General features: G+C 42.6%; 1 protein-coding gene across 1 annotated transcript in view; it reads left to right on the top strand.

Moving 5' to 3' along the window:
- The window catches only part of CAPN9 (calpain 9), a gene marked incomplete at its 5' end in the record, with an annotated part of 376,282 nt that overhangs the window by 332,020 nt on the left and 21,635 nt on the right, over positions 1-22,627 (top strand). The window contains 2 exons of the mRNA XM_056566855.1: positions 7,436-7,504; positions 8,718-8,796. Of these exons, the coding sequence (XP_056422830.1) occupies positions 7,436-7,504; positions 8,718-8,796 (148 nt within the window). The remainder of the gene's footprint in view (positions 1-7,435; positions 7,505-8,717; positions 8,797-22,627) is intronic.

The raw sequence follows: 22,627 nt of genomic DNA, 5'->3' as shown, positions 1-22,627 counted from the left end.
AAAAAAAAACGTGGGTCAATGATGTAGTCCACCAAATCTGATGTAGTCCTCTGCTTACATGGATCTGAAATGAAAGGCCTCACTGTGTTGCCCGCATCCTTCACCAAATGTGATGACTCTCTCTTGCAGATGCAGTGCGGATGCAGTATTGAGGTAAGGAGACAGCGTTTTTAAGTCCAGTGTTTTATTCACACTCAGCTTAAATCAAAACAGTCTTTAAACGCAGAACAAACGGAAACATAACAAAGTCCACCTGTATTTCCTTGGTGTTTGTTAACACCGGAGTTCGTGCCATGCGGCACTAAGCAAGACTTTTCCAAACCTCCAGCTAGGCTGTTCAGCAGCTTCCACTCTTGGAGCAACCAGAACACAGCTTTCTCTTGCACTGTGAGCTGCAAATAACAAATCCACCTCAGCTGGTGAAGCAGCCTTGCTTTAAAGGGGTTATCCGGTGCTTAGACATCTTATCCCCTATCCAAAGGATAGCTGTCACGCCCCCTCCCATAGGCTTGCTTTGAGGGGCGGAGCGTGACGTCACACGGGGGCGGAGGCGTGACGTCACACGCCGTCGGCCCTGTGGTCGCCGGTAATCAGACCTGGAGCGAACACGCTCCGGGGACTGATTACAAACGGGGTGCCGCGTGCAAGATCACGGGGGTCCCCAGCGGCGGGACTCCCGCGATCAGGCATCTTATCCTCTATCCTTTGGATAGGGGATAAGATGTCTAAGCACTGGAGTACCCCTTTAAGGCCAACAAAAGACTGCCTGGATTGTGGGGAGTGACCCCCCACCCTGCACTTGGTCATTCCCAGTAAGAGCCGTCCCGGATTAACCTTACAGCCATACTACAGTCTTTGTGTGAAACTGCATCGCAGTACAGACACTGAATAATACTGGCTCTTACTTCACCAAAGCCAGGAGCCTTGGTGACACATAGCGTCCATCAACTCCCTTACACTTCACCTTCTCACAATATATATATATCGGTTATAAATAAAAATTACTTTTATCTTACATTTACCCTTACCAATGGCGCAGTATAAAACCAAATACATAATATATTGTATTAGATGCCCATATGAAAAGTAGTTGCAGTAAAATGGTAAAAAGTAGGTGTGGTACGGTAAGGGTATGATGTGTATTGTAGACTTGAAGGTGATGTGACCATAGTGAATGTTCATGACACTAGGAGTCTTAACATACCACACTACAAGGAAAGCAGTTGCTGGTCACCAAGCACCTGGAAAAGAATTCCTCAAATGCCTGGTTTAGGTAACCACTTGTAACTTTACTCGAACAATTGCAGAAAAGTAATACAGACAGATCAGTTCTCCAGATGTTCAATTGTAACGGTGGATGAAGCAAGGACTACAGTTGCTCTTGTGGATTGTTGAGACTTATAGTCTTGACTGTCTCGAATAGACTTGACTTCACTAGGCTTGACTTGAATAGAGTTGACTTTATGGGAGCGGACTAACACTGACTTGCGCTGCCTAACAGTAAGAATTTCTATTTTGGTGGACTAGATTGGACAAATTTGGCCTGATGATCTAAATACCTTTCTCCTTTGGATGCTATATCTGTTATGCCCCAACCCATAGACATGAATGGAGGGGGCGTGGCGTGACATCACAGGGGGGGGGGACTGTTGGCCTGACGTAATGTCACGTTTCCAGTCTCGGAAACACGGAAGTTTCCGACACTGGAGATGCAGCCCCGCACACAATGTGGGTGCTGCAGGGAGATTGCGGGGGGGGGGGGGGGGGCCTCCCAGTGGCGGGCTCCCCCGCGATCATACATTTTATGCTCTGGATAGGGGATAAAAGCTTAGATCCCCGAATACCCCTTTAATCCAGTAATTTAGCAGCTGGATCTTGAGCCTATCCCCATGAGGTATTGGACAGGTCACACAAAACTGAACTTTTTTCTCTCCTGTCTAACACTAAACGCCTCTTTACTGACTGGACTACTATGCTGGAGACAGCATAGGAGACCCTGATTGGCTGGACTGATCATGTGGTTTCTTACCCATCCTCAGAAAGAAATATCATTAACTCTTTACATGACATTCAAGATACAATTACATTAGACAGTTAGAAACACAATAAAGGAATTTGCCATTACATAATACATTTAGATATGTAGCTGCGGTGGCAGGAGTGGGCTTGATATAGAGTCATCCACCTGACAGGGCAGGTAGACAAGGGAGTTTTGCTCTGGGACACCACATAAGTCAAACAAAAAGATGCCTTACCAAAAGAAGTGGGGAGCATATTTATAATATTAATCATAAATATGGTGGCCACTCATTTTCCCGTGACTATACAGAGAAGCAGAATGCTAATCTTAGGGCATCTCATTTCTTCACAGTGGAAACAATAGTGTATTGGCAAGGGGGCAACTTTAACAAATGTCTGTTGCAGAAAGTCAGTGGATTTTTGTAACCTGAACACCACAGCACCCAAAGGCCTTAAAGAGGTACTTCGCCCCTAGACATCTTATCATTACTGCACAGAGCAAACTCACTCTGTGTGTAATGACGGGCGTGCCAGGGGCCGGAGCATCGTGATGACAGTGGAGGGCTGCAACCGAGATTCTGGGGGTCCCCAGCGGCTGGACCCCCGCGATCAGACATCTTATCCCCTATCCTTTGGATAGGGGATAAGATGTCTAGGGGCAGAGTACCCCTTTAACATTTATATGAAACGTTATTTTTTTTTTTGGCTAATACTTTCTGATTTCTTTTTAAACAATTGAATTATTTTAAAATAATCATGTGTACCATTTAAATGAATACAGCAAAAGCATTGTCTGGCAAATAGTCCTTTTCCATTCAGATCACAGTTGGGTGCTTTTTTTTTTTTTGCTGCTTTTCTTTTGGAGTTTTAGGTAGTTTTGTGGGGATTTAGGGGGATTTGACAGTTTTTTTTTTTGGGGTGATTCTGATGATGCTGTGATCAATAGTGATCACAGCATTTAAACATTAAATGCCAATCATCCTTGGGGTCTAGGGGAATCATCTGCAGCTCCGCGATGTAATCGCGCTTTTGGAAGCCCTTAGCAATCAAGCATTGAAAATATAGATCAATGTAATGCAATAGCATCACATTGATCTATGCAAGCCATCTACTGTAATGTTATAATTAGCAAATAAAAAAGTAAAAGAATGTTTTAAAAAGATATTAAATCACTCCCCTTTTACCATTTCTCAAATTGTCAGGGGTTAATAACTCATTTATAGATTATGAAGCATTAATTATGGTCAACAAAAATATGAAAAATATTATGACCGTTATGAATTGCCAAAAATATACAAGCAATGCAATTCACCATATCTGGGCCCGACTATTTTCCCAGATATGAGTTCTTTTAGTAGTGGTAGAGTAACTTGCAATATAATAAAATAATTCAGTTATTATAAAAATAAGTACATTTAGTTGTTACAGTTGATTAACATTAAGGAGGGTAATTCAAACAGACAATGATAATATAAAAGAAATTATATAACGAATATCCATGACATAATGTCAGATTTAAACTATGATGTATTAATATATTATTTTAATAATTAAACTTAATCACAGAAGTGGGTTAGTTCAGATATCAGAAGATTACTTTGTGTAGAAATCATCACATTATATGATATCCTATGGGCATATTATCTCTAGATACATAAAATGGGAATAAACCCCGCCCAGTCCTAACCACAACTTTCTCTGGTAAGATACAGTACTAAATATACTATTTATTAGGAAAACTTAAATTAAGTTTCCTCGTGGCAATTATTATGTCATGTGGAGGAGCAGAGAGATCCAATAGACTATGCAATATGATTATTGCATTTGATCCTCATAAGACGCACTCCGTTCATCTGCAGTAGAAGGGGATGTGGCTTAGAAACAACTGTTGCCATCTCACAATTGAGACTATATATATATATATATATCCGATCTGCTCATAAACATGACGTAACTGTCTACATTAAAATTAGGTAACTTAATCAAATAATTAACCTATGTATCTTACCCAGAGCACTTCTGGATAAAAGAAAGATGGCTGCCTGGAGTCCATGGGAATGCCTGTAGTCATAACCGGTTAGCAGGGAAGAGTGACTATGGATTTAAATTCTCTCCCTGACTCTTCTGGCTCTGCCCCCTCAGGCAGCCCCTGTGATGAGGATGGGGTCCCTTTGTCTGTGTGGCTGTGTCTCTGTTGGTCAGTCTTTGTGTGTGTGTACGTGTGTCCCCCCCTGTCCTCCTTACACCCGCTTTTAGCTTGTCTACTGTCTAAAAGATCCACCCCCACAAATATCAGATCATCCAATGATGATTGGTGGGTGTGTATATGGAGATCAGGGTAGTGGGTAGTGACATAACTTCACAGCTAATCATTCATTATAGCCGGTATATTCTGTATGATTAGATTCACCATAAGGGATTAATATATCTATACCAGGTATTATGGCTACTATAGTTTCATAATATGATATATTATTCCTGAGATTAATAATATTCAAGAATTAATCAATCAGGCAACACCAATTACATGACTAGACATCTCACACATTATTATAGACCTGAATACAGCATTTAGCTATATAGCTGTATACACAGTAATAATGCTGATGGTTATAATGCCCCTATCTTTCAGTTATATATATATATATATATATATATATATATATCTCAATATTGTATAATAGGGCAAGATAGGATATTCATGCTAAAAAGATCATATTATGAGATCTGTTTTTATGAAGACTTTGGCCCTCATTTACTATTCTAAACCCGACTTGTTTTGTCGGGTTTTTTTGTCGCATCTTTGTCTGCGACATGTCGCAGACATCGTGCGCCAGTCTGCGACACTGCAAAATTTTATCCCGACGGACCCGATGTGGATTCTCCCAAACCCGAAAAAGGGGCATAACCCGACATTTCTGAGCTTTCCCACGTATTTATAAAGCTTTCCCACGTATTTATAAAGCTTTCCAATCCGAATTTGTTCAATTGTTGTGGATTTTTTCCCGACAGCCAAGAGGAGTTGGAAACCAAAACCAACAAAACCCACGTGCGACAAACAGGATGCGACATAATAATAAATACCAGGGGGAAAAAAGCAATCGGGTAAGAAAGCAAGATAGACTTACAACCCGATTTTCTAAGTAAATGAGGGCCATTATATGTTAACTTTTTGTTCACCTTTGGCTGTCTACAACTGCTTATATTAACTGAATCCTCTCAGGGACATGTCTGTTTACAGACCCCAGTATCACTTAGCTCAATAAATACGAGAGTTATTGTGTTCAGATCTCAGCTAACACTGTTAAGATGTGAATACCTTGAGCATTTGCTGTTTAAGATTTTCGTGATTGTTCAAGGGAGAGCACTATAATAAACCATTATATTTGATCAGACCCTTAGAAGAGATACACATTTGCAAACATTCAGGCAAGGTCTGTGCCCTTTCAATGAACTACACTTTAGCCCTATTTTGGGTCTTCTGAGAATGGAGACAACATGGAGGACATATTGCCATGTTCTATTAAACATAGTGATTCATATTTGGAGCCTACGATAAGTATGACATAATAAAACACTATAAGCAAAAAAAAAAAAAACATATTTGGTATCCCCGCATGCGTAATTGTCCGATCTATTAAATTATGGTGTCCCTGATCATGCACAGTGAAAGGCATAAACACATAAAAGCCATGCCCCAGATAAAAACTATTAAAAAGGTCATAGATACACAAAAGTGGTATAATTAAAACTTCAGCTCATGGTGCAAAACAATGGTGTACAACTTCGTAGGTGGAAAAATAAAAAAGTTATAGGGTTCAGAACATTGCATTGAAGAAACATTTTTTTTTCTCTTTCAAGTTTTCTAAATTTTTTTTTTACCTTAAAACGAAACAAACATTTTCCAAGTTTGGTATAATTGGAATCATACTGATCCATAGATTAAAGATAGCATGTCAGATTTACAATACGGTATTGTGAACTCTGATAAAAAAAAATGTAATTTTTTTTTTTGTGGGGGGGGTCATCATTTCACTCTTTAAACCCAGACAGCACAATGTCTTGGTCTGGCCCTGGGAAGAGCAGTTCTCCCACTGGAATGCCTACTATTATGTGCTAGGGATGACACACATGGTGTTATCCACAATTTGTTTCCTATAGGCACATGCTCTGACTTTGGAAGTATTTGTGTCATCAGTTAACAAGACATCCAAGAATAACATTACGTCCTTGTTCCAATCAAGTAAATTTATAATTAAGTTTTAAGGGTTATTGTTCAGGTAGTGGATGAAATTGGATACAGTACCCTCACCTGTAGCCTTAACCATAAGGCCACCATCCACATACCTACCATACCATGCTATACCGTGCAGTAAGGGGTCAAGGATTTTTAAACAATTGTGCTGGCTCAGTCAATATACAATTCATCCTGCATAAAACTAGCCTTCATATGGCCCTCTTGGCAGAAAATTGAAAGAATTATAGCTTTAAAAGGAGAGTGGGGAAAGGTGAATAAGCAAAATAAAAACTTTAAAGGATAACTTTAAAGGATAATCAACTAGTTCCAGAAACTTAAACAGATTTATAAAAGACTTCTATTTAATCTTTAAAGTACTTATCAGCTGCTGTATACCCCACAGGAAGTTGTATTGTTGTATTTCTTTCTGGAGTTCTTTTTTTGTCTGACCACAGTGCCCACTGCAGGCACCTCTGTTTGTACTTGTACTTTGAACAGTTCCTTACATGGACAGAAGTGTGAGTAGAGGTCACTGTGGGGGCGGGGGGGGGGGGGGGTGGGGATATTAAGTCCCTTCATTCATCCATACCCCTTTCCTTCACTTCCTTGGTTGAACTTAAAGGGACACTGGAAAATGTATATATTTTTTGTCAACTGGTGCCAGAAAGTTAAAAAGATTTGTAAATTACTTCTATTTAAAAATCTTAATCCTTCCAGTACTTATCAGCTGCTGTATGTTCCAGAGGAAGTTCTTTTCTTTTAAAATTTCCTTTCTGTCTGACTGCATTGCTCTCTGCTGACACCTCTGTCCATGTCAGGAACTGTTCAGAGTAGGAGCAAATCCCCATAGCAAACCTATCCTGCTCCAGACAGTTCGTAAAATGGACAGAGGTGTCAGCAGAGAGCACTGTGGTCAGACAAAAAGAAAATTCAAAAAGTAAAGAACTTCCTGTAGAGCATACAGCAGCTTATAAGTACTGGAATGATTAAGATTTTTAAATAGAAGTAATTTACAAATCTGTTTAACTTTCTGGTACCAGTTGATTAAAAAAAATGTTTTTCAGAGGAGTACCCCTTTATTGGACATGTGTTTGTTTGTTTTGTTTTTCAAATGGATTATGTAACTATGTAAAGCTACATTTGTATTTTTACATTAAACCTTAACAAAGAATACTCTAGACCAGTGGTAATAGAAAGCTTGGATTTGAAGAGTTCAAAATCTTCTGGGACAAACTAAAGAGTTGGATTGTAAGGGAAAGAATTTGCTTTCTATTATAATTAATTCTATTTTTCCCCAATAAGATACATGTCAAGCAGAATACTGAAGGGAACATTTTTGAATATGATGCCAAATGAGAATAAAAAAGTTAAATATACACCCAACTCAAGCATAAACAAAATGTAGTGCACAGTTTATTGCATTAAAGCACACAATTTCAGGTTTATTCCATGCTCTAGACCAGAAGGATACTACATTAAAAGTAAACACTAACTTGCTCTCTTGATAAAACCAGTGCTAGACTACACTGGCAGGGATTTACTTAAGACCGGTATGTAAAATGTCTGTCTTAGTAAATTCTTTCCTTGAAAGGACAAATAGAGACTGTAAGAAGTAGTAGTAGTATATGAAACTTTGTAATACATCTTTTAAGATAGGAGGAGCATTGTTACCATCTTCCAGTGGACTTTAGTTCCCTATTCCTTGCTTGTTGGGTTTCAGAAACCTTTTCAGTTCACCAAAAAATGTTTGCAGTGACAGTCATTGAAAACAGGGAGGAAGGGGATTAGGAAGAATACTGCTACAGTTTACTTCTTGCTCTGCAGAGTTGGCTCTTCCAATAGGCATGTTAGAAAGCCGCCTTAGGCCTCCAGCTCGCAGGTGCCTCACGGCCACCTAACTCACCCCCCTAGGAATGTAGGGAGAGTGGTAATGCCTACAATGTATTGTACAGGACCACGGAATCGGGCTGTAAACACAACTTCCTGCTCCTGAACTGCAGCACAGTGGCGCAGGCTTCTGCTGCAGGCTGTGCAAGGACATTATGTTATTGTGCACAGTCTGTAGGAGTAGGACTAGGGGCATTTGTCTAATGGGGGGAGAATTACCTACATACTGGGCACATCTTTAATAGGGGGCATTATCTACCAACTGGGGATATCTACCTCAGCCTCTTTTGTTTCTCTGTGTCCATGAGACTGCATGCTGTGGGAGGGCAGAAGGAGCATTAGATGGTCACCTGATTGGCTTATAACATCTGCCCACTCAGCAGGTAAAAAGGAGAAGTGTTGGGATAGAAAAATATCCAATAAACATAGGTTAAAGACATAGTTTATGGCTTCACTACTTGAAATTTAGTATTTCAGCTGCATAGGAAGTTGAATTACAGTTAGAACCTGAAGATTTACTTTTCTCAAATTACCTGAAAGATGTTGAAAGTAACCTGTGGCCTTTATGTTTTAGGGTATATTCGTTCAGTTTGACCTTGATAAAACAGGAACTATGTCTTCATATGAACTTCGCCTTGCTTTGAAGGCTGCAGGTAACAATATTTTTCACAAATATATTTTTCATTAAAATATTTCTAGTCTTCGTTATTTTATTTGTATATAAGCAATTGCTAAAGGAAAAAAAAAGTGATTTAAACTATTCTGAATCGACCAAAAATATTGTTCAATAGAGTGGCAACAAAGAATAAAAATGTCTTAAGAACCCGACTAGGATAAAAAGCTTCCTCCCAGATAACCCCTCAGTTGCTGCCAGGAATACTACCTTCTAAGTAAGCAGTTTTAAAGGAATGTCCTGAAGTTCAAAAGGATCCTTTGTGAAACAAAGTATCAGAGTCCCAAGGTGGAGATAGATGAGTAAACTTGGGTTTTATTTTTTTTAATTGCTTTGAAAAATTTCTATATTCATATGAGATTAGTAGTAGCGTTTAGAGCAGTACGAGTGTCAAGGAAGCATCCTAATGCTACCATCTGTACATTAAGGGTACTAAGGGCTAAGCCTTTGTCAAACCATTTTTGAAAAAAATTTAAAATATTTAGTTTCAGTGGGCCTGGAGGACATGACTAGGGATGAGCGAATCGAATCTGACGAATCTGAATTCGCTACGAATTACAGGAGAAATTTGATTCGCAATGAATGCGTATAGCGTATAACCCCTCCCCTAATAAAAGTTGAAATCACCCCCTTTTTCCCATAAAAAATAAAAGCTGTGTAAATAAAAATAAACATGTGGTATCGCCGCGTGTGTAAATGTCCGAACTATAAAAATATATAATTAATTAAACCGCACGGTCAATGGTGTACGAGCAAAAAAATTCCAAAATAGCGTATTTTGGGTCACTTTTTATATCATAAAAAAATGAATAAAAAGCGATCAAAAAGTCTGATCAATACAAAAATGGTACCGATAAAAACTTAAGAACACGGTGCAAAAAATGAACCCTCATATCGGCCCGTACGCGGAAAAATAAAGTTATAGGGGTCAGAAGATGACCATTTTAAACGTATACATTTTCCTGCATGTAGTTATGATTTTTTTCAGAAGTACGACAAAATCAAACCTATATAAGTAGTTTTGTTCTTGTTAACCCCTTAAGGACCAAGCCCATTTTCATCTTAAGTCCCATAGCGTTTTTTGCAAATCTGACCACTGTCACTTTAAGCATTAATAACTCTGGAATGCTTTTACTTTTTATTCTAATTCCGAGAATGTTTTTTGTGTGACATATTTTTGTCGATACTTGCATCATTTCTTGATGAAAAATTCAAAAATTTGATGAAAAATATGAAAATGTTGCTTTTTTGTAACTTTGAAACTCTCTGCTTATAAGGAGAATAGACATACCAAATAAATTATATATTGATTCACATATACAATATGCCTACTTTATATTTTCATCATAAAGTTGACATGTGTTTACTTTTGGAAGACATCAGAGGGCTTCAAAGTTCAGCAGCAATTTTCCAATTTTTCACCACATTTTTTAAATCGGAATTTTTCAGGAACCAGTTCAGTTTTGAACGGGATTTGAAGGGCCTTCATATTAGAAATACCCCATAAATGACCCCATTATAAAAACTGCAACCCTCAAAGTATTCAAAATGACATTCATAAAGTGTGTTACCTCTTTAGGTGTTTCACAGTAATAGCAGCAAAGTGAAGGAGATCATTCAAAATCTTCATTTTTTACACTCGCATGTTCTTGTAGACCCAGTTTTTGAATTTTTACAAGAGGTAAAAGGAGAAAAAGCCCCCCAAAATTTGTAACCCAATTTCTCTCTAGTAAGAAAATATCTCGTGTGTATGTAAAGTGTTCGGCAGGCGCAGTAGACTGCTCAGAAGGGAAGGAGCGACAATGGGACTTCGGAGAGTCAGTTTTTCTGAAATGGTTTTTGGGGGGCATGTCACATTTAGGAAGCCCCTATGGTGCCAGAACAGCAAAAAAAAAAAAAAAATAATAATTTGCTAAAATGCTGGTTTTCCCCCAAATTTAAGATTTTTACAATGGGTAATAGGAGAAAATGCCCCCAAAATTTGTAACCCCATCTCTTCTGAGTATGGAAATACCCCATATTTGGATGTAAAGTGCTCTGCGGGCGAACTACAGGGCTCAGAAGAGAAGGAGCGCCATTGAGCTTTTGGAGAGAGAATTTGGATGGAATAGAAATATGAGGCCATGTGCGTTTACAAAGCCCCCCCCGTGGTGCCAGAACAGTGGACCCCCCACGTGTGACCTAATTTTGGAAACTACACCCCTCACAGAAGTTAATAAGGGGTGCAGTGAGCATTTACACCCCACTGGCGTTTGACAGATCTTTGGAACAGTTGGCTGTGCAAATGAAAATAAAATTCATCCTGTTCCAAAAATCTGTCATACACGTGTGGGGTGTAAATGCTCACTGTACCCCTTATTATATTACTTGAACAGTGTAGTTTTCAAAATGGGGTCACATGTGGGGGGGGGGGGGTCCTCTGTTCTGGCACTATGGGGGCTTTGTAAACACACATGGCCTTCAATTTCGGACACATTCTCTCTCCAAAAGCCCAATGGCGCTCCTTCTCTTCTGAGCATTGTTGTTTGCCCACAGAGCACTTTACATCCACACATGGTATATGTTCTAACTCAGAAGAAATGGGGCTACATACAAATTTTGGGGGGCTTTTTTCCTATTCTCCCTTGTGAAAATGAAAAATGTAGGGTAACACCAGCATTTTAGTGAAAATGTTCTTTTTTTTTTTTCATTTTCACATCCAAATTTAACGAAAATTTGTCAAACACCAGTGAGGTGTTAAGGCTCACTATACCCATTATTACATTCTGTGAGGGGTATAGTTTCCAAAATGGGGTCACATGTGGGAATTCATTGTTTTGCGTTTATGTCAGAACCACTGTAAAATCAGCCACCCCTGTGCAAATCACCAATTTAGACCTCAAATGTACATGGTGCGTTCTCACTTCTGAGCCATGTTGTGCGCCCGCAGAGCATTTTACATCCACATATGGGGTATTTCCATACTCAGGAGAAATTGTGTTACACATTTTGTGGGTCTTTTTTTCTTTTTACCACTTGTGAAAATTAAAAGTATGGGGCAATACCAGCATGTTAGTGTAAAAAATGTAATTGTTTTACACTAACATGCTGGTGTAGACCCCAACTTTACCTTTTCATAAGGGGTAAAAGGTGAAAAAGCCCCCCAAAATTTTTAATACCATTTCTCCTTAGTACCTAAATACCCAATATGTGGCACTAAACTGTTGCCTTGAAATACTACAGGGCTCCAAAGCGAGAGAGCACCATGCTCATTTGAGGCCTAAATTGGCCACCAAAATACCCTACGGCAGTGTTTCCCAAACAGGGTGTCTCCAGCTGTTGCAAAACTTCCAGCATTCCTTGACAGTCAGTGGCTGTCCGGCAATACTGGAGACTCCGCTTTGGAGACAGTGCCGTACAAGACTTTTGTTTGTTTTTTCATTTTGGGGGGGGGACGACTGTGTAAGGGTATATGTAGTGTTTTACTTTTTACTTTGTGTAAGTGTAGTGTTTGTAGGGTACATTCGCATGGGAGGGGGTTTACAGTTAGTTTCTCGCTGGGAGTTTGAGCTGAGGCGGAAAATTTGCCTCATCTCAGACTTGCAGCAGAAAACTCGCTGTAAAAACCCCTCCCGTGTGGATGTATCCTGTACATTCCAATGGGGGGGCAGGGGCGGGCAAACCTTCAGCTGTTGCAAAACTACACCTCCCAGCATGCACTGACAGACCATAATTGCTGGGGGGAGTTGTAGTTATGCAACAGCTGGAGGCGCATTGGTTGCGAAACACTGAGAGTTTGTTACTTAAGTCAGTGTTTTGCAACCAGTGTGCCTCCAGCTGTTGCAAAACTAGAACTCTCAGCATGTACAGTATGTCAGTGCATGCTGGGAAGGATTTGTATTTTTGCAACAGCTGGAGCCACACTGGTTGCGAAACACTGAGTTAGGACACGAACTCTGTTTCACAACCAATGTGTCTCCAGCTGTTACAAAACTGCAACACTCAGCATGCATTGACAGTCGAAGGGCAAGCTGACAGTTGTAGTTTTGCAACAGCTGGAGGCACAGTGCTACAACTCCCAGCATGCCCTTCAGCTGTCCGTGCATGGTGGGAGTTGTAGTTATGCAACATAGAAAAAATGTGCCTCCAGCTGTTGCATAACTACACCCCCCAGCATGCACAGACTACCAAAGGGCATGCTGGGAGTTGCAGTTGGAACTCCAGATGTTGCAAAACTACAAATCCCAGCATGCCCTTTGGCTGTGCATGCTGAGAGTTGTTGCTAAGCAACAGCAAGAGGTGAACAGGCCTCAGCTCCTGCTATATTCTGCTGCCGGGACCGCCGCCACTTCTGCCACCACTCCTGCTGCTACCATCTGCCGCCGCCACAACTTGACCGTCGATTTGCGGCGATCGCTGACATCGGGGGTCTCAGGACCATCCCAGGCATTTGCACGGGATGCCTGCTGAATGATTTCAGCAGGCATCCCACTCCGGTCCCTGCCTGGCGCACAGCGGGAACCGAAATTCTCACGGGCATACAGGTATGCCCTGTGTCCTTAACTACCTGGACGTCAGGGGGTACCTGTATGCCCTGTGTCCTTAAGGGGTTAAAGTCTTAAGGATCTAGATACTATGAAAGGCCAGCCAAAAGTGCACACCTGCCGGTGTTGTGGACAAATACTGTTTTGAAGGGGTATTCCAGGCAAAACCTTTTTTTATATATATCAACTGGCTCCGGAAAGTTAAACAGATTTGTTAATTACTTCTATTAAAAAATCTTAATCCTTCCAATAGTTATTAGCTTCTGAAGTATTCTGTCTAACTGCTCAATGATGATGTCACGTCCCGGGAGCTGTGCATGATGGGAGAATATCCCCATAGGAACTACACAGCTCTCGGAACGTGAGTCATTAGAGAGCAGTTAGACAGAAAACAACAACTCAACTTCAGAAGCTAATAACTATTGGAAGGCTTAAGATTTTTAATAGAAGTAATTTACAAATCTGTTAAACCTTCCAGAGCCAGTTGATATATAAAAAAAAGTTTTGGCCTGGAATACCCCTTTAAGCGTACTGGAGCGCATTGTCCTCCCCTCATAAGTGCATACCACATACGTACATCTAAGTGGTGTACCATTTTATTCCTGTTAGTCTTAAGGGCCTAGATACTGTGAAAGGCCAGCCAAAAGTACACACATGCTGGTGTTGTAGACAAATACTGTTTTAAGCGTAGTGGAGTGTATTGTACTCCCCTCATGTCAGGCAGAGAAGTACCAGGACTTGGACAGAGGAGTGGCAGAGGCCTCAATTCATCAGGCAGAGGTCGCAGCAGACTAGGGTGAGTGGCAGCAGGTGTCGCAGCGAGAGGCCTTAGCTCCTAGTATCGCCCCATCTGCCCTCATTGATTGGTTAACACGGTCATCTGCTTCATCACAAGGGATATCTGACACCCCCAGTCAACAGTCGGTGGGTTCCTCAGACATAACCCTCAGTTGGCATCGCCCGGGAGCAGTCCCTGTCTTCCCATTGCCTCTGTCCTATGCTGTTCCCTCCCCACAGAAGTATCTTATGCTGTGAGTTCAGCTCCACTATTTATTGAGGACAATATACTAGAGGACAGTCAGCAGCTACTGCCCATCCAAGAAGTGGAGGAAACATCTGCTGCTTCCTCCGCTAGGTGGGTAAGTAGTGATGAGGAGAGTGGCATGGGAGGTGGTGTTGCGAGCGTTCAGGCTCCTGAAGCAGACACTGTTGAGGAACCTGAGGAGGACATTAGTGACAACACAAGTCGATGATGATGAAGCTGAACGTACTTGGGAGCCGGGTGCAGAAGGGGTTTCATCATCATCATCATCATCAGGAGAAGAGGGTTGCAGGTTGCCCGTGAGGCAGCAGTTGAGCCAACAAGGTGGTAGCATGGTTGGCAGTCAGCATGGTGGCAGAAGTGGAAAGTCTTGAGACAAACGTGCCCATGGCAGACCACCTGCTTTGCGACAGCCTACATTCCCGGGAGGTAGAGGAACAGGGGTTCCTGGAGTCGGCCTGCTGAATCACCCAGTGGCACTCCGCTCCCTGCTTCAGCCAGCCAAGGCTCCACCACCTCAGCCGAAGGGAGCTTTATGTTAAACCCATCTTCTGTCGCTCCAGATGCTCCTGCTCCTCCTACTTCGAGTCAGTCATTCTGCCAGCAATCCATCGGCGAAGCCATGTCCAAGAGACAACAGTATGCGCCCACACATCCAATGGCACAGAAGCTGAATATGCTCCTGTCCAAGTTGCTAGTGCTGCAGTCCCTCCCTTTTCAAGTAGTGGACCTTTCAGAGAACTGATGGATTGTGCCGAGCCAAGGTGGAGAGTCCCAAGCCGTCATTTCTTTGCGAAGAAGGCAGTACCAGCCCTGCACAATTTTGTGGAACAGAAGGTGGGCCAGTCCTTGAACCTGTCGGTGTGCACAGTAGCACTCACCTGTGGAGCTGTAACTATGGTCAGGGACAATACATGTCCTTTATGGCTCACTGGGTGAATGTGGTTCCTGCACAGCCATAACAGCAACTTGGACAGGTCACGCCACTTCCGCCTCCACGTTCTCAGGCCATTGGTCCTGTGACAGTGTGAGACTCTGCCTCCTCATTCTCCACTGTGTCCTCAGCCTCCACTGCACGGACAAGTCTCAGTGCCCCTCCAGCATACCATGTGTGCAGGGCATGGTGGTGTCACGCTGTTCTTCACATGGTTTGCCTTGGCGAACAGAGTCACACAAGGGAGGAACTGCTAAGTCAGTCATCAAGAAATCGAATAATGGCTTACGCCACGAAAACTGGAAATAGGAACCATGGTGTCTGACAACGGGAAGAACATCTTGTCTGCGCTGTGACAAGGAAGCCTGAGACATGCATCCTGCATGGCACACGTGTTCAATCTGGTTGTCAAGCAGTTCCTGAAATGTTCTTCCCATCTGCAAGGCATCCTAACAATGGGAAGGAAACTTTGCATGCACTTCAGCCACTCGTACACCGCAAACCACACCCTCCTTGAGCTGCAACGTCAGAACGGTATCCCCCAACATAGTCTGATTTGCAATGTTTCCACACATTGGAATTCCACCCTTTATATGTTGGACCGACTATACGAACAGAGAAAAGCCATCACCGATTTCTTGATGATCCAAGCAGATAGGGGGACTGCCCTGTGTGACTTCAATGTCAACCAGTGGCAGCTCATACGTTACACCTGCCGTTTGCTCAGGCCCTTTGAGGATGCAACATTATTAGTCAGTCGCCAGGATTACAGGATGAACAATGTCATTTCACTGCTTCATCTACTACAACACGTGTTGGAAATGATGGCTGGTCAGGGCACTGGAGACATGGCGCCTACATCTCTCGGCCACATGAGCCCTCTGGGGACTGAACTGGAGGAGGAGGGGCACAGTGGAGCACAGTTTAGGTTTCACAAGATGGGCATTTTTTCTAGTCATCTCACAGGAGAGGAGGAGCAGCCAGTGGAGCTAGAGGGTTATGAGGAAGGCGAGACAGAGGACCCAGACACCGTGGCAGTATGCAGTGGAGATGGAGGCAGGGAGTTCCTCCGAGTCACGTGCACCAATGGCACGATGCATGCTCACTTGCTTGCGTAGTGACTGCCGAATTGTCACCATTCAGCAGCGGGATGACTTCTGGCTCTCCACTTTATTGGACCCTCACTACCGGCACAAAATGGGGGCCTTTTTTACCCCCCACTGAGAGGGAGGACAAACTGACCTACTATAGTGACATCCTACGTAGTCAGTTGGCCGATGCCTTTCTGGGCCATCGTCCATATTCTCGCAGGTCTGACTCGGGGGGGGCCCTCTGTGCTCACCTTCCACTGCCATGGCTGCTGGGGAGGGGTGGGGTGGCAGGAGCAGTACCAGCTCAATCAGCAGCAGCCTGAGTCTACAGTCGCTGATGAGTAGCGCTCTTCACCTGCATAGTGAAGCAACTCATCAGCAGCAGGTAGACCTGGAGCAGGACCTGAACCAGCAGGTGGTGGCATACCTTGACATGACCATGCCAACACACCTTGAAGATCCGCTGGACTTTTCTGTGCAGCCAAACTTGATTTGTGGCCCCAACTAGCAGAGTTTGCCCTGGAAAAGCTGTCCTGCCCGACCAGTAGTGTGCCATCAGAGTGGGTGTTTAGTGTGGCGGGGGCCATAGTAACCCCAAGGAGAGACTGACCTTTGTGAAGATGAATCAGCCAGGATTTCCACCCACCAACGCCTGATGCATCAGAGTAGATTGACCATGGTGCCACACCAACACTTCACAAATATGAATAGTGCAAAACATACAGTATTTAAGGTGCTGCTCCCCAGTTAGACATTCCTCCGCATCAGACCACAAGTAATTTTTGAGGATATGCATTACGTGAAACTTAACTTTTAATAATATTCTTAGGATAAAATCTATATATTTTTTATTTTTTTAAATCAAAAGTAAAGGTGTGCAAAAAACACCATGTGCCACCTACACCACCAAGTATTGATGTGATGCAAATACCTCTAAAAGGTGGAAGGGAACAACGTATGGTCCATTGTAACAGGTGGGGGTAAAAACTGCCTCTGTAAGGCCCTACTCTCGCATTATTAATTCCCTTCTTGGCAAGTGTTATTCGCCCTAAAAAGGGCGGCCCCACACAGGAACCTCTCCCTATTTCCCCCCTACAAACACTGCCATTTCCCAGGGTTTTTAGGTGGAAATAGTTTCCTGTGTGGGGCTGCCTGTTTTAGGGTGAGTAACAATTGCCAAGAAGGGAATTAATAGGGCGAGAGTAGGGCCTTACAGGGGAAGTTTTTACCCCCACCTGCTACATTGGACAATATGTTGTTCCCTTCCACCTTTTCAAGGAAAGTATTACTCGTCTTAAAAAGGGCGACGCCACACAGGAACCAATACCTATTTTCACCTAAAAACCCTGGGAAATGGCAGTGTTTGTATGTGGAAATAGGGAGAGGTTCCTGTGCGGGGCTGCCCTTTTTAGGGCGAGTAACACTTGCCAAGGAGGGAATTAACAATGCGAGAGTAGGGCCTTACAGGGGAAGTTATTACCTCACTGGTTACAATGGACCATACGTTGTTCCCTTTCACCTTTTAGAGGTATTTGCATCACATCAATACTTGGTGGTGTAGGTGGCACATGGTGTTTTTTGCACACCTTTCCTTTTGTTTGATTAAAAAAAAAAATGTGGGTCCATATATTTTATCCTAAGCATATTATTAAAAGTTAAATTTTAAGTAATGCATATCCTTAATACTTACTTGTGCACTCTAACTTTTACAAAAGAGACCGTTTTCTTCTGCCTACCTGCCTCAGCTACTATTCTGATCCTGCCACCCGCCTGATGCCACACATCTAATGCCAAGTTCTCCTTTTTTCATCCACCTTCGTCACCGGGTACTGGTATTGCCACCCACCGCACCACTCTTTCACCGGGTCACTTTCAGGACTCCTGATGCTGCTGCTGCCACCTCCTGGCTGTTTCATTCTGCCACATGTTCTCCTCATGCTAATGACAGCTCCAGGCTGTCTCATTCTGTCACCTTATGTTCTCCTCATGCTGATGCCAGCTCCAAGCTGTTTCATTCTACCACCATATGTTCTCCTCATGCTGCTGCCACCTCCAGGCTGTGTTATTCAGCCACTATATGGTCTCCTCATGCTGCCACCAACTCCAGGCCGTTTCATTAAGCCACTATATGGTCTTCTCATACGGCAGCCAACTCAAGGCTGTGTCATTCAGCCACTATATGTTCTCCTCATGCTGCTGCCAACTCCAGGATGTGTCATTCAGCCACTATATGCTGCCGCCAACTCTATGCTGTGACATTTAGGGACTATATGGTCATCTCATGCTTCCGCCACCTCCAGGCTGTGTCATTCAACCACTATATGTTCTCCTCATGCTGCCGCCAACTCCAGGCTGTGTCATTCAGCCACTATATGGTCTCCTAATACTGCCGCTACCTCCACGTTGTGTCATTCATGCACTATATGGTCTCCTCATGCTGCCACCACCTCCATGCTGTGTCATTCAGCCACTACAGTCATGGCCGTAAATGTTGGCACCCCTGAAGTATTTCTCACAGAAAAGGATTGCAGTGACACATGTTTTGCTATACACGTTTATTCCCTTTGTGTGTATTGGAACTAAATCAAAAAAGGGAGGAAAAAAAGCAAATTGGACATAATGTCACACCAAACTCCAAAATGGTCTGGACAAAATTATTGGCACCTTTAAATTAAAGGGGTACTCTGGCGCTAAGACATCTTATCCCCTATCCAAAGAATAGGGGATAAGATGCAGGATCACGGGGGTCCCGCCGCTGGGGACCCCCGTGATTTTGCACGCAGCACCCCGGTTACAATAAGTCCCCGGAGCATGTTTGCTCCAGGTCTGATTACTGGCGATCACGGGGGCCGGAGCATATTGACGTCACGGCTCCGCCCCCTGTGACATCACGCTCCGCCCCCTCAATGCAAGCCGATGGGAGGGGGCGTGACAGCGACGGGACCCCCACGATCAGGCAACTTATCCCCTATCCTTTGGATGGGGGATAAGATATCTTAGCGCCGGAGTACCCCTTTAATATTTGGTTGCACACCCTTTGGAAAACATAACTTAAATCAGTCACTTCCTATAACCATCAATACGCTTCTTACACCTCTCAGCCAGAATGTTGGACCACTCTTCCTTTGCAAACTGCTCCAGGTCTCTCTTATTGGAAGGGTGCCTTTTCTCAACAGCAATTTTAAGATCTCTCCACAGGTGTTCAACGGGATTTAGGTCTGGACTCATTGCTGGCCACTTCAGAACTCTCGTGCGCTTTGTTGCCATCCATTTCTGGGAGCTTTTTGACGTATATTTGTGGTCATTGTCCTGCTGGAAGACCCAAGATCTCAGATCCAAACCCAGCTTTCGGACACTGAGCTGTACAGTGCGACCCAAAATCCGTTTGTAATTCTCAGATTTCATGATGCCTTGCACACAGTACCAGAGGCAGCAAAACAACCCCAAAACATAATTGAACCTCCACCATATTTCACTGTAGGTACTGTGTTCTTTTTTTTTTTCTTGTAGGCCTCATTCCGTTATCGGTAAACAGTAGAATGATGTACTTTACCATAAAGCTCTATCTTGGTCTCATCTGTCTACAAGACATTTTCCCAAAAGGATTTTGGCTTACTCAAGTTCATTTTGGCAAAATGTAGTTTTGCTTTTTTATGTCTGTGTCAGCAGTGGGGTCCTCCTGGGTCTCCTGCCATAGTGTTTCATTTCATTTAAATGTCGATGGATAGTTCATGCGGACACTGATGCTCCCTGAGCCTGCAGGACAGCTTGAATATCTTTGGAACTTGTTTGGGGCTACTTATCCACCATCCGGACTATCCTACTTTGACACTTTTCATACATTTTTCTCTTCCATCCACGCCCAGGGAGATTAGCTACAGTGCCATGGGTTGCAAACTTCTAGATAAGATGAATAACCTTCAAAAAATTTAAAAAAATGTCTTGGTAAAGAGTGAGTTGAAAAATACCCCAGACAAGACTTGGTTATCGAAACACACGTTAAAAGGGACTCATAAATGTGGCAGGTGTAATTGGTGTATTTATTGCTGTACGCATAAATATGTCTCCTTGGGAGGCATAGAGATACCACAAAAGGTCTTTGTATGCTGTCGCACGAAAAACGTGATCTATGCCATTTTCTATGCCATTTTATATCTGGTGCACTACTCACGCCCTAAATGTTAGATTTCGGGAACAATTAAATTCCCTTAGAATGGGAAAAGGTTCCCCAAGACTCATACAACATGTAAAGGAATCAAATAATGGTGACCCTTCAACGTTGCAGTTTCTTGGAATAGAAAGGGTTTATGCAGCGAATGGCATGGATACACGTAACAGTCTATTGAAAAGAGAAGGAATCTGGATTATCAAGACTAATGCTTTAGGTAACCCGGGACTTAATGACAGATTAGAAATGAAGGTTTACATTTAGTTTCTGTCTTACATAGCCGTGAAGAAATTGTGTGTTATATAGGTTTTCACAATTTTTCCATTATTGTTATGTGTTTTTGATGTTTGAGATTTCTCTTTGTAACACCCTCTTCCGTGACGTGGGTCAGAGGTGTACTTTACCTAGACCCAGGTGCCGAAAGAGGCTGGTCTGACAAAGCACTGCTCGTTCAGTGTGAAAGCAGCTGTTAACCAGTTCGTCCGAAAGTCCGCGGCGTCCCGCTGTCTGAAGTCTGTCCATTCCACCGTACACTGAATAAAGCTACCAACTGCAATTCTCCTTAAACCGTGAGTGCTCCCTGTTTTCTGTTACTCTCCAAATGAACTAACTTCTAGATAATGTTGTGCACTGTGGACAAAGGAAAATCTAGATGTCTGGAGATGGACTTGTAACCTTGAGATTGTTGATATTTTTCCACAATTTTGGTTCTCAACTCCTCAGACAGTTCTCTTCTCCTCTTTCTGTTGTCCATGCTTAGTGTGGCACATACAGACACACAAAGCAAAGACTAAGTGAACTGCTCTCCTTTTTATCTGCTTTCAGGTGTGATTTTTTTTTTATATTGCCCACACCTGTTACTTGCCTCAGGTGAGTTTAAAGTAGCATCACATGCTTGAAACAATCTTATTTTTCCACAAGTTTGAAAGGGTGCTAATCATTTTGTCCAGCCAATTTTTGGAATTATGTCCAATTTGCTTTTTTTCCTCCCTTTTTTGATTTAGTTGTAATACACACAAAGGGAATCAACATGTGTATAGCAAAACATGTGTTACTGCAATCCTTTTCTGTGAGAAATACTTCATTTTCTTGAAACATTTCAGGGGTGCCAACATTGACGGCCATGACTGTATTTGGTCTCCTCATACTGATGTCACCTTCAGGCTCTGTCATTGTGCCGCTCTGCGACAGTGATTTTAATAGTGATGCCTCTGATCTACATGTCATACTGAATAACAGTATTATTTCACTAACCCAGTACACACCTTATGCGTTACAGCAAGGCAAAGTGTTCTACACCCCTATTGAGGCTCTCTGTAGGCCAGAAATAGCCGTTTTTAATAGTGATTCGCCGCAAATAAATTCATTTTGAAACAAATTTTTTCGGAAAATTCAGTGAATCGGCCGAATCGAATTTTTCTAAAATTCGCTCATCTCTAGACATGACCCATAACAGGAAATAAACTTCTTCCATTGTTTCCATTGGGTTAATAACTTGTGTGAAGAGGCCCTTTTAGCTTAGGATGGATCTTTCAAAAATCAGGCCATCAGCTGGAGGTTTCCCAACCCCTTGTAGAGTAGAGGGCCCTGCAACAGAAGATCTCCTCTCAGAGGAAAATATATGTGCTGTTCCAGAGTGAGCTGTTGTAGTAGGGCAAAACCATCCTCTTTTTGGCCATCTTGGTGGTATTAAGATGACCAGGGATTTCTCCATCCAAATCTTTTATAAGGTCTTGGTTATCAGAGGAAATGGAGGTCATGCATAGTCATTTTTGTTGGAGTGCGTTCACTCCATTTGGAGACTTGTTTGGATTTAAGGAAAAAAATGATTGAATTTCTGATTTCTCCTGTTTTGTTAAATAGATCCACTTTAAATAGCCTCACTTCATTGTTAGTTCCTTGCAAACTTGGGGGTACAAATCCACCCAATGGAGGAACAAGAAGTCTGCCTGTATTTTGGCCTTTCTTTTTAAATGAATTGCAGTAACTGATATTTTCTCCTCCACTCAAGAGAAGATTATTTCTGTTAGATTTTGCAGAAGTCTGTGTCGCA

The sequence above is a fragment of the Hyla sarda genome, chromosome 3, assembly GCF_029499605.1.
Source record: "Hyla sarda isolate aHylSar1 chromosome 3, aHylSar1.hap1, whole genome shotgun sequence".
In the NCBI taxonomy this organism is placed as follows: domain Eukaryota; kingdom Metazoa; phylum Chordata; class Amphibia; order Anura; family Hylidae; genus Hyla; species Hyla sarda.
This window is presented reverse-complemented; position numbering and strand designations above follow the sequence as displayed.